The sequence below is a fragment of the Salmo trutta genome, chromosome 4 (assembly GCF_901001165.1).
Source record: "Salmo trutta chromosome 4, fSalTru1.1, whole genome shotgun sequence".
In the NCBI taxonomy this organism is placed as follows: Eukaryota; Metazoa; Chordata; class Actinopteri; order Salmoniformes; family Salmonidae; genus Salmo; species Salmo trutta.
Window position 1 is genome coordinate 29,699,129 of NC_042960.1, and position 13,024 is coordinate 29,712,152.

General features: G+C 43.0%; 1 protein-coding gene across 4 annotated transcripts in view; it reads right to left on the minus strand.

Moving 5' to 3' along the window:
• Positions 1–13,024, minus strand: part of LOC115192204 (phosphatidylinositol 3-kinase regulatory subunit gamma) — a 326,582-nt gene that overhangs the window by 17,074 nt on the left and 296,484 nt on the right. For all 4 annotated transcript variants that reach the window (XM_029750441.1, XM_029750442.1, XM_029750444.1 and 1 more), the window contains one exon: positions 9,561–9,675. In XM_029750441.1, the coding sequence (XP_029606301.1) occupies positions 9,561–9,675 (115 nt within the window). The remainder of the gene's footprint in view (positions 1–9,560; positions 9,676–13,024) is intronic.

Genomic DNA, 13,024 nt, shown 5'->3' on the forward strand with positions numbered 1-13,024 from the left:
TAAAATGCTAATTGATCATTAGAAAACCCTTTTGCAATTATGTTAGCACAGCTGAAAAATGTTGTCCTGATTAAAGAAGCAATAAAACTGGCCTTCTTTAGACTAGTTGAGTATCTGGAGCATCAGCATTTGTGGGTTTGATTACAGGCTCAAAATTGCCAGAAACAAATAACTTTCTTCTGAAACGCATCAGTCTATTCTTGTTCTGAGAAATGAAGGCTATTCGATGCGAGAAATTGCCAAGAAACTGAAGTACATTAGAGTGTCTAGTTTGAGAAACAGATGCCTCACAAGTCCTCAACTGGCAGCTTCATTAAATAGTACCCGCAAAACACCAGTCTCAATGTCAACAGTGAAGAGGTGACTCCGGGATGCTGGCCTTCTGGGCAGAGTTCCTCTGTGCAGTGTCTGTGTTCTTTTACCCATCTTAATCTTTTATTTTTATTGGCCAGTCTGAGATATGGCTTTTTCTTTGCAACTCTGCCTAGAAGGCCAGCATCCTGGAGTCACCTCTTCACTGTTGACATTGAGACTGGTGTTTTGCGGGTACTATTTAATGAAGCTGCCAGTTGAGGACTTGTGAGGCGTCTGTATTTCTTATCAATTTGATGTTATTTTAATGGACAAAAAATGAGCTTTTCTTTCAAAAACAAGGACATTTCTATATGTGCATCTATGTTAACTTTCTGTAGGCAGCTCTGACCTAAGCCATCTACGTTTCACCCTACTGAGACAGGTCTGTGTGTGTGTCAGTCTGTAAGTGTGTGTGTGTGTGTGTGTGTGTGTGTGTGTGTGTGTGTGTGTGTGTGTGTGTGTGTGTGTGTGTGTGTGTGTGTGTGTGCACAGCTTCAGCCTCAGATGTGTGTCAGCTTTGGCTGGTGGTGGTAAGCTAAGCTGCACTTTACACATGGTGTAGATGAAACAGGGGGTCAAGTAAAGCCAGTCACTAAGCAGGCCTGTAAGCTGCTAAAACCTGCCTGGCTGGGAGACTCTGCACTATAGGCATAGTGTGGTTTGGAGACAGACACACAAACAGACTGCTAGACTGGAGATTTAGGTTCATTTTAAAGGCCCAGTACTGTCAAAAATATGATTTACCTGTGCTTCATATACATTTGTGAAAATTATGATAATGCCATTTTAGTGTGAGAGCTGTTTGAAAAGACCGCCTGAAATTTCAGCCTGTTTTGGTGGGATGGTGTTTTGGCCTGCCTGGTGACATCACTAGGTGATAAATTAGTTTATATACCAATAAGAAAGAGTTCCAAACCTTTCTGCCAATAACAACTATTTTTCAGTTTCCCCTCCCCACTCAGACCCCTCCCAGAGAGTCCTAGCAAAATTCTTGCTTGAGAAATTGCTCTTTGCTAAGCTATTTTTGTTTCTTTTTGAACATTTTAATTGAAAACTGTCAGTAAGGTACTTAATTATTACACAGAAATTGAGTAATATTGAGATAAAAACAGCTGCATTGGACCTTTCAAAGGTTCTGTCTTCTAACATCCTCTCTACCCCTTGACACCAACCCATACTGTACAGTACATATCCCAGTTAATATAAGACAGCCGAGAGAGAGAAAGAGAGAGAGAGAATTGTGAAAAAGCAGCAGCCCTGAAATGAAAGGGACATCCGTGATCATGAGATTGACTTGAGTATTGATTTATGCGATCCCATGACTCGACTCAAGGCACCTTCTCGCCAAACAAACTCAGATATGCACAATACCAACACACAAGACAAACAGGAACCTTCGCACACACACCACACCACCCACCCACCTGACTTGCGCTAGTTAGACAAACTTGTTGCTGCCATAGTTGATCTATCATACCATCTGGTAGTTCCCATCTTGACTGCATGCCTATAAGAGTCTGCTGACTTCCACAGGCTTCAAACTTCCTTTTAAGAGGCACATAAAGCAGCAGTTGACTACTCCATTGTCAACACTTTCATTAAATCAGTAGACCTATATCAATTTGAAAATATCATATACAGTGAGGGAAAAAAGTATTTGATCCCCTGCTGATTTTGTACGTTTGCCCACTGACAAAGAAATGATCAGTTTATAATTTTAATGGTAGGTTTATTTGAACAGTGAGAGACAGAATAATAACAAAAAAATCCAGAGAAACGCATGTCAAAAATGTTATAAAATGATTTGCATTTTAATGAGGGAAATAAGTATTTGACCCCTCCGCAAAACATGACTTAGTACTTGGTGGCAAAACCCTTGTTGGCAATCACAGAGGTCAGACATTTTTTGTAGTTGGCCACCAGGTTTGCACACATCTCAGGAGGAATTTTGTCCCACTCCTCTTTGCAGATCTTCTCCAAGTCATTAAGGTTTCGAGGCTGACGTTTGGCAACTCGAACCTTCAGCTCCCTCCACAGATTTTCTATGGGATTAAGGTCTGGAGACTGGCTAGGCCACTCCAGGACCTTAATGTGCTTCTTCTTGAGCCACTCCTTTGTTGCCTTGGCCATGTATTTTGGGTCATTGTCATGCTGGAATACCCATCCACGACCCATTTTCAATGCCCTGGCTGAGGGAAGGAGGTTGTCACCCAAGATTTGACGGTACATGGCCCCGTCCATCGTCCCTTTGATGCGGTGAAGTTGTCCTGTCCCCTTAGCAGAAAAACACCCCCAAAGCATGTTTCCACCTCCATGTTTGACGGTGGGGATGGTGTTCTTGGGGTCATAGGCAGCATTCCTCCTCCAAACACGGCGAGTTGAGTTGATGTCAAAGAGCTCCATTTTGGTCTCATCTGACCACAACACTTTCCCCCAGTTGTCCTCTGAATCATTCAGATGTTCATTGGCAAACTTCAGACTGGCATGTATATGTGCTTTCTTGAGCAGGGGGACCTTGCGGGCGCTGCAGGATTTCAGTCCTTCACGGCATAGTGTGTTACCAGTGTGCTGCCTTGAGATCATTGACAAGATCCTCCCGTGTAGTTCTGGGCTGATTCCTCACCGTTCTCATGATCATTGCAACTCCACGAGGTGAGATCTTGCATGGAGCCCCAGGCCGAGGGATACTGACAGTTCTTTTGTGTTTCTTCCATTTGCGAAAAATCGCACCAAATGTTGTCACCTTCTCACCAAGCTGCTTGGCGATGGTCTTGTAGCCCATTCCAGCCTTGTGTAGGTCTACAATCTTGTCCCTGACATCCTTGGAGAGCTCTTTGGTCTTGGCCATGGTGGAGAGTTTGGAATCTGATTGATTGCTTCCTTCTGTGGACAGGTGTTTTTTATACAGGTAACAAACTGAGATTAGGAGCCCTCCCTTTAAGAGTGTGCTCCTAATCTCAGCTCGTTACCTGTATAGAAGACACCTGGGAGCCAGAAATCTTTCTGATTGAGAGGGGATTAAATACTTATTTCCCTAATTAAAATGCAAATCAATTTATAACATTTTTGACATGCGTTTCTCTGGATTTCTTTGTTGTTATTCTGTCTCACTGTTCAAATAAACCTACCATTAAAATTATAGACTGATCATTTCTTTGTCAGTGGGCAAACGTACAAAATCAGCAGGGGATCAAATACTTTTTTCCCTCACTGTAAGTATCATTAGCTTTTAAAACAATTCAATCGGTTTTCTTTTATCCTATTTTAGACCAGAGTGAGTCTCTCTCCATTAGCCTACCTTTTTGTTCCTGCAGTGAGGAGGATTCACCATCGCCATCAAATGTTTTCATAATTTATCTGCAGTTAATTGGCAAAGCCTGCCAGTATGTAATTGAAGGAGCCAAATGAACAGCTCTCTTACCAATGCAATTTGGTAGGCTTCTGACGAGTCACTCACTTTGACGTCACTGAAGACCATCAGTAGCCAGCTTAATTAGCCAGTTAGCTAGCTAAAGTAGCAAGGCTAATTGAGGCTATTTTGAGGCACCCTTGTCTACAACAACTCCATTCATATGAAACAACAGCCTCTCTGTTGGTTGATCATTGTAGCCTACTCCTTCTCATTTAGCCAACTTAATTCCATAATTTTAGATTAGAAATCTCCCACTTCACTTGCTACACATGGAGCCTAAAACTGTTGTTTTATAAACATGTTTTATGTAATGGTCTATCCTTGTAGGCTATGTAGCAATGCCACATTGATAATAGCATTTTAGCCAAAGCATTTTGTCTTAAAAATTAATGCACTCCTAGTAAGTTGGAGCGGCAGGTAGCCTAGTGGTTAGAGCGTTGGGCCAGTAACCGAAAGGTTGCTAAATCAAATCCCTGAGCTGACATAGTACAAATCTGTTGTTCTGCCCCTGAACAAGGCAGTTAACCCACTGTTCCTAGGCCCTCATTGTAAATAAGAATTTGTTCATAACTGACTTACCTAGTTAAATAAAATAAAAATAGAAATAATCGAATACTAAAGTCTGTTCGGATATTTGAACAACCGTGCCCCTCCCTAGTCTAATTGCCCCCTTCTCTGCTCCTAACAGTGAGAGTTACACATGACAGATCCAACTGAAACGTAGCCTACTAGTATTCAAACTGTCTTTTATTTATTTATTTCACCTTTATTTAGCTAGGTAGGCCAGTTGAGAACAAGTTCTCATTTACAACTGCAACCTGGCGAAGATAAAGCAAAGCGGTGCCTTAAAAACAACAAAGAGTTACACATAAAGAAACGTACAGTCAATAACACAATAGAAACATCTATGTATAGTGTGTGCAAATGTAGAAGATTAGGGAGGTAAGGTAATAAATAGGCCATAGAAGGCGAAAAAATTACAATTTAGCACTAACACTGGAGTGATAGATGTGCAGATGATGATGTGCAAGTAGAGATACTGGGGTGCAAAAGAGCAAGAAGATAAATAACAATATGGGGATGAGGTAGTTGGGTGTGCTATTTACAGACTGGCTGAGTACAGGTACATTGATCAGTAAGCTGCTCTGACAGCTGATACTTGAAGTTAGAGAGGGAGATATGTCTCCAGCTTCAGTGATTTTTGCAATTCGTTCCAGTCATTGGTAGCAGAGAACTGGAAGGAAAGGTGGCCAAATGAAGTGTTGGCTTTGGGGATGACCAGTGAAATATACCTGCTGGAACGCGTGCTACGGGTGGGCGTTGCTATCGTGACCAGTGAGCTGAGATAAGGCGGGGCTTTACCTAGCAAAGACTTATAGATGACCTGGAGCCAGTGGGTTTGGCGATGAATATGTAGCGAGGGCCAGCCAATGAGAGCATACAGGTCGCAGTGGTGGGTAGTATATGGGGCTTTGGTAACAAAACGGATGACACTGTGATAGACTACATCCAGTTTGCTGAGTAGAGTGTTGGAGGCTATTTTGTAGGATAGTCAGTTTTACGAGGGTATGTTTGGCAGCATGAGTGAAGGAGGCTTAGTTGCGAAATAGGAAGCTGATTCTAGATTTAATTTCGGATTGGAGATGTTTAATGTGAGTCTGGAATGAGAGTTTACAGTCTAACCAGACACCTAGGTATTTGTAGTTGTCCACATATTCTAAGTCAGAACCGTCAAGAGTAGTGATGCTAGTCGGGCGGGTGCGGGCAGCAATCGGTTGAAGAGCATGCATTTAGTTTTACTAGCATTTAAAAGCAGTTGGAGGCCACGGAAGGAGTGTTGTATGGCATTGAAGCTCGTTTGGAGGTTTGTTAACACAGTGTCCAAAGAAGGGCCAGATGTATACAGAATGGTGTCATCTACGTAGAGGTGGATCAGAGAATCACCAGAAGCAAGAGCGACATCATTGATATTTATAGAGAAAAGAGTCGGCCTGAGAATTTAACACACTGAACTCTATCTGAGAAGTAGTTGGTGAACCAGGTGAGGCAGTCATTTGAGAAACCACCGATAAGAATGCGGTGATTGACAGAGTCGAACGCCTTGGCCAGGTCGATGAAGACAGCTGCACAGTACTCTCTTTTATTGATGGTGGTTATGATATAGTTTAGGACCTTGAGAGTGGCTGAGGTGCACCCATGACCAGCTCGGAAACCAGACTGCATAGCTGAGAAGGTACGGTGGATTCGAAATGGTCGGTGATCTGTTTGTTAACTTGGCTTTTTGCACCCCCCTGCGCAAGTTGCTGCAGGGGGTGCAGAGCTGTTGTGGCCGGGGTAGGGGTAGCCAGGTGGAAAGCATGGCCAGCCATTGAAAAATGCTTATTGAAATGATTGATTATCGTAGATTTATCGGTGGTGACAGTGTTTCCTATCCTCAGTGCAGTGGGCAGCTGGGGGAGGTGCTCTTATTCTCCATGGACTTTTTGGAATTAGTGCTACAGGATGCACATTTCTGTTTGAAAAAGCTAGCTTTAGCTTTCCTAACTGACTGTGCATATTGATTCCTGACTTAAAAGTTGCATATCGCGGGGGCCATTCGATGCTAATGCCACAGGATGTTTTTGTGCTGGTCAAGGGCAGTCAAGTCTGGGGTGAACCAAGGGCTATATCTGTTCTTAGTTCTACATTTTTTGAATGGGGCATGCTTATTTAAGATGGTGAGGAAAGCACTTTTAAAGAGCAACTAGACATCCTCTACTGACGGGATGAGGTCAATATCCTTCCAGGATACTCGGGCCAGGTCGATTAGAAAGGCCTGCTCGCTGAAGTGTTTTAGGGAGCGTTTGACAGTGATGAGAGGTGGTCGTTTGACCGCGGACCCATTATGGACGCAAGCAATGAGGCAGTGATCGCTGAGATCCTGGTTGAAGACAGCAGAGGTGTATTTAGAGAGCAAATTGGTCAGGATGATATCTAAGAGGGTGCCCATGGTTACGGATTTAGGGTTGTACCTGGTATGTTCCTTGATAATTTGTGTGAGATTGAGGGCATCTAGCTTAGATTGTAGGACGGCCGGGGTGTTAAGCATATCCCAGTTAGGTCACCTAACAGTACAAATTCTGAAGATAGATGGGGGGCAATCAATTCACATATGGTGTCCAGGGCACAGCTGGGGACTGAGGGGGTCTATAACAAGCGGCAACGGTGAGAGACTTGTTTCTGGAAAGGTGGATTTTTAAAGGTTCAAGCTCAAATTGTTTGGGTACAGACCTGGATAGTATGACAGAACTCTGCAGGCTATCTCTGCAGGAGATTGCAGTTCCCCTTTTGCAGTTCTATCTTGTCGGAAAATGTTGTAGTTTGGGATAGACATTTCCGGATTTTTGTTGGCCTTCCTAAGCCAGGATTCAGACACGGCTAGGACATCAGGGTTGGCAGAGTGTGCTAAAGCAGTGAATAAAACAAATTTAGGGAGGAGGCTTCTGATGTTAACATGCATGAAACCAAGGCTTTACGGTTACAGAAGTCAACAAATGAGAGCGCCTGGGGAATGGGAGTGGTGCTAGGCATTTGCACCTCCCATATAATGTGAGTTCATTTGCACGTCTCATATAATGTGGTAACGATGTGTAGAAATCTGCACGGCATCTGTACCCAGTGGCCACTGCATGCAGAAGTGTGCGCATGGGGCTGGAGAATTTTCAGAGATACAAGTTCATGAAATTATCTAGTTTGATTTGCACTTCGTTACATTTAAAATTAAAACATTGAAAAGTAAATCATAATATAAAATCCCCCAGTGTTTTCCACTAGCGTCAGCTGTTTGCTACACAGCCAATTACAGACTCATTTTCAGCCGGCTACTTTGTCCACTTAAATTAACTACACTACTTTCCGAATTCGCTAGTCCAAAAAAGTCTGCAGAGCCCTTTCCCAATAGAATGAAGGATATCCATCTTCTAGCAATCAATTGAAAGGAGGACAGGTGCCTGTCATTCACAAAGTAAGAGATAACAGGTTAACACTGCTGTCTGCCCACCTCTTTGTACCTGGATGTGTGTGTTGTGTGCGCTGTGGTTGCAGTTAAATTTCTTTACACTGAGGAAGAGAACATGAATTTGCACCTCCCATATGTGAGTTAATGTTCACGTCTCATATAATGTGGTAACGATGTGTAGAAATCCACTTAGCCTATTGTTTTCTGGCACATTCCTTTATTTTATTTTGCATGCAAGGTCTGACATTAACGATGGCCCGCTGGCCCGCTGGCCCAGGGACATTAAAAACACATGGGGCCAGTAACTTTTCAGTGCATTCCAGTTCTACTCTGTCACGGTCTACCATTGAAAACTATTGAAGACCACACACATAAATGTCATGCTATTTGTATTTGAGCAATATGATTGGCACCACAACTTCTCGAGCACAGGAGCAGTACATGAGTTTGTGCCTTCACACAGCACACGTGAGCTGTCCAGAGCAAAAACAAGCTCCCATCAATCTAGTCGCTGGGCTTATTTATTTTAGGGAAAGTCATTTACCAAATCAAACGTTCAAAAGAGAACATACTAGCAATATACTGGCTCCTGTTGATAGTCTGCATAAAGAAAGCTACGAAAAAACACTTAGCATTCTTCTTGGCTAGGCTACTGTAGCCATGGCGATGTCTCTTTTTTGTCTTAAAGGGGCAGCGTCCGATTTTCAAATCCTTTCAAAATGACATACTTCAGAAACAAAAATGACTGCAATTAATACAATGCGATTCTAAAGAATAGAGTAATGACTTGCATTGCTAAATTATATTACACAGCTTTTTAATACATATCATAGTAACCAAATATAGCCGAATATAGAGAAAAAGCATGCCAACCTATAGGCCCTAATTTAAGAACTACACCATTTCCGGGCGAGTAGAAATTCAGTTCGGGCCAGTAGATTTTTGGCCAAATGGCCCAACCGTTTGCATTTTTGATATGAAGTCTATCAGGACTAGCCAGAAAGTGACGTTAAAGTGAGTGACTCGTCAGTAGCCTACCGATATGCAAGATGAAATGCAAGCGAGAGACCTGTTCATTTGGCTCCCTAATTTGCATACTGGAAGGCTTTTTGGCGATTAACTGCAGATAAATTATGAAAACGTGCTGAAGACGGTGAATCCTCCTCACTGCAAGGAACAATAGGTAGGCTAGTGGAGAGAGAGCCTCACTCTGGTCTAAAATATGATAAAAGAAAACCATTTGAATGGTTTTAAAAACTAATGATACTTATATGGTATTTTCAAATTGATAAAGGTCTACTGATTTATTCAAAATGTTGACAATGGAGTAGTCAACTGCTGCTTTCTGTGCCTCTTAAAAGGAAGTTTGAAGCCTGTGGAAGTCAGCAGACTCTTACAGGATTCTATAAATGCCCAGTGCAGTCCAGTTTTGTTTTGCCTGTGTTTTATATGATATTGTACAACAGCTGACGAAACGAACACTGACTGTAAAAGTGTGAAACAATTGGATACGGGTTATTTCCTGATAGTTGCTGTTTCAAAATACAATCTAGCATTAGAGTATACCAGAGGCCACCAAAATATAGCTTGTTCGGCAAAAATGTATTAACCAGACCCCCCCCCCAGCCCAGGGGAGCCTGGCTAGCTACTTTTTCGATTTGGCTGGCTACTCAATGTACTTGTGAAAAACGCTGATCCCCTGAGCTGTCAGGGCACTTTCATAGGAGGGCAAAAGGGCAGCTGCTCGGGCACTGGTTGAGCCCTATTTGTGCATGTGCCTGGTGTGCGGAGTGCTACCTTGATATGTCTCCCCAGTACCACTCTGCTTCCTGTAGCGACCCCCCAGCCCCCTCCTTCACACCATTGCTGCTGCTCACTGGAGTCATGGGCTTGGCCGGCTTGGGAGGAAGAGCTGCAGAGAGAGAAAAACAAAGAAGGGAATAGAGAAAGACAGAGGGTTAGTGGCGGAACAAAAATAAAAGTATGCTTCGACATGTATGAGGTGTACTGACATGACAGTGGACCCGAAGCTTGTAGGAAACAGTCTTCCTTTCCTGTCATTCCTCCTTTCTTCACCTCTACTTCTGGCCTGAGTTCATTCCTTCATCCCCCCATCCCTCAGGCTTAGATTATGTCGCAATCGGCCATACTGGCCATGCTTCTCCTCCCTCCCATTCAGCATTGTGTTAATAATTTACCAAGAAGAGACCTCCCTCCACAGTATTTGGAATCTAGAGATTCTGTGAGAATACTAATTGGAGGATAAGTAGCAGGAAGCAGAGCTGGGCTGACTAGATCCCACTCACCCCAGCTAACAGTAGAGAGAGGTACATACAGACAGACAGACAGACAGACAGACAGACAGACAGACAGACAGACAGACAGACAGACAGACAGACAGACAGACAGACAGGTCTAGGCTGCTAGTAGAGGGACCTTAAGGGTCAGGGAGGGGTGAGATACGGAGTAGAAGGTAAGGGCGAGACACGCCACATGCCAGGTGCAGCAGAGAAAAAAAGTGTAATAACTTTGCTAGCTTTAGAGGAAAATAACCCTCACCCCCCTCCCTTTGCCTCCTCTAGCCCAACAGCAGCTACAGTGTTCATACGAAAAACCCCAAGCCAAGCATAACTAACCTGCCCCTGACCCAGACACCCTACTCAGCACCCACAACCACACACATAGACAGACACACGCGTGCACACGCACGCACGCACGCACGCACACACACACACACACACACACACACACACACACACACACACACACACACACACACACACACACACGTGAGTATATGTGTAGCACACGCGTGTGTTTCATCTTTCATTCAGGGGTCTCCACTGGCTCTCTGGCGGGCCTCTAGAATGTTCTGTCCCTCTCTAGAACATTCAGGGCTGCTCTGGGAACCCACACACACCAGGGAGAGAAGGTGACATCATGACAGTCAGTCAGGGGAATCCCATAACTACACTATGAGGGGGTAGTCCAACCAGACAACCAGGCCAGTCAGAGACAGACACCCAATCCCCCAGAGTCATCCGGGACACATTTATTGACATAACCATTACTCAATGTCCCCATGATAGTAACATCACTCACTGTCTGTCCCCATGCTGTACAGTAGGAGTGACAGAGAGTCACATGTACTGAGGGTATTACTACTGAATTAGCTATGCATGAGGGGTGTCAATAAAGGGAATTAGAACATGTGACAGACATACAGCATAGGAAATAGTTCTTAGTAAAAGAGGTTCCAGTTGGAGCAGACTGAGTACAATATTTACTTCTCTCCAGCAGTACAGAGCTAGGGGAATATAAAACAGTGTCTGGAACACTACTGAAAACCAGTTCCTTCAGTTGGGTTGGCAGTTGGTCCACGTTGGTCCACGGGGGCACGCACACACACACATACATACGCACACACGCAGGGTTGAGGAGTAATGGATTACATGTAATTACGTTAGCAGTAAAATTATTGTAATCAGATTACAGATACTTAAAAAAAAAAAGGAGACGATTAATTAAAAATTCAGAAAGGATGTTTGCGCAAAAATGATTTTGCATTCAAATCAGCATAAAAAAGGCTTTATTTTTTGTTTGTTCCACCTGAGGGAGTCTGACCACAAATCAAAGACCACTATGATGACACACCAAATGCATTTGATGGATTGTGGGAAAAGAGCAGGAATAGGCTTTTGTAGGCTTTAGTCCAAGCTATGTCTACCAATGGTGCGTCTGTTGTCGGCATCCAAAAATTATTCAACTTGAATAAACGCTTGGAGGTAAGGACATTTTACATTTTCATTTTAGTCATTTAGCAGAGGCTCTTTTTTAGTTTGTTTTTTTTGTTTAAATGTTTGGAGGACAAAAAAGAAACTTTGTTTGCACAGCTTTTCTACAGACAACACTTTTTTTTCCTACTTAGCAGAGGCTCTTATCCAGAGCAACTTAACAGAAGCCTTGTTCAAGGGCACATAGACAGATTATTCAGCTAGTCAGCTCTGGGATTTGAACCAACTACATTCCAGTTACTAGCCCAACACCATTAACCACTAGGCTACCTGCCGCACAACAGCAGCGGTGTAGCCTATGGGTGATACAGAAATCACTTTGATGTGAATCACACTGCCGCTCTCTCGTTTAGCTATTTGCGCCTTACGGGTTGTGGTTGTTGTGGATGGCTCTTCACAAATGTATATGTGTATTTTAAAGAAGTTTACACTGCCTATCAATCATTGTTTTCATGACCAGGGTGTATTCATTAAGGGAAATGTTTACCGTTTAAGAACCAAACAGAAGCAAACAGAGCAAATCGAAAGTTTCTATTGGACAAATTCAGGTAGGTCCCACCTCGTTTCGTTCAGTTTAAGAAACAGCCATTCTGTTGCAAAATGTAATGAATATGCCCCCAGTAGACAGCCAGTGAGTGAGCTTATAAAATGTGCTCTTGCAACAGCTGCATAGTGTGGATCCCAGCCTATGGCGTAAAAGCTTGAGGGAGTTCCTCCCTTCCTCCATACAGTCAACAAGTTTAATTTAAGAAGACCACGAGTGGGGCTTTTATTGCTCAATTGAATTTGTGCAATAACAAAAAAAAATCCAAACTTGCGCACTTTTGATAGTCTTAAACAGCTGCAAATTATTGAGGTATCAGTATCAACAACAAAAATAGTAGGCATTTAGCAAATGCAGCATATGGCATACATTTTTCACATGCAAAAAGTACTTTTTGGTAGGGCTCAAAGCATGCCATTCCGAGAGCAGCATTTTTTCCCCAACTCAATGCAATGAGCCCAATCGGTCCGCCATGACAACAAAATCATAATCAACAGAGTAGGGTAACTAGTCCTTCGTTTTTTGGTTACGGGCAGGTAAAAAACATTTGGCTAATCTATACTTTCAAGTCCTATTCTTGAAGATAAAGGAGTACTAAATTAATTGGAATGACTGGAAATCTGACACCGTTTTTTCAATGTAAAGAGGTAGCCTAATCAAATTATTTTCTGTAGTAGAAAGCAATGGATTAGAAGAAGCCTACATAACCAACCCATAAAGTCAAATGCAGCATCCATTGATGGCCAGCTATGTAAACTCTAACATTGATTCATCCTGCAATAGATGACGTTCAATTGGTAATATTCATTTTTGTCTTCTTCTAAAGCCTCTTACGCAGATTGACGTTTATTGGGATGAGTCTTGTCCTTGAGGCAGAACTGAGCGATTTACGCCAGATGGGCCAGCTGCAAAGTCAAAATTAG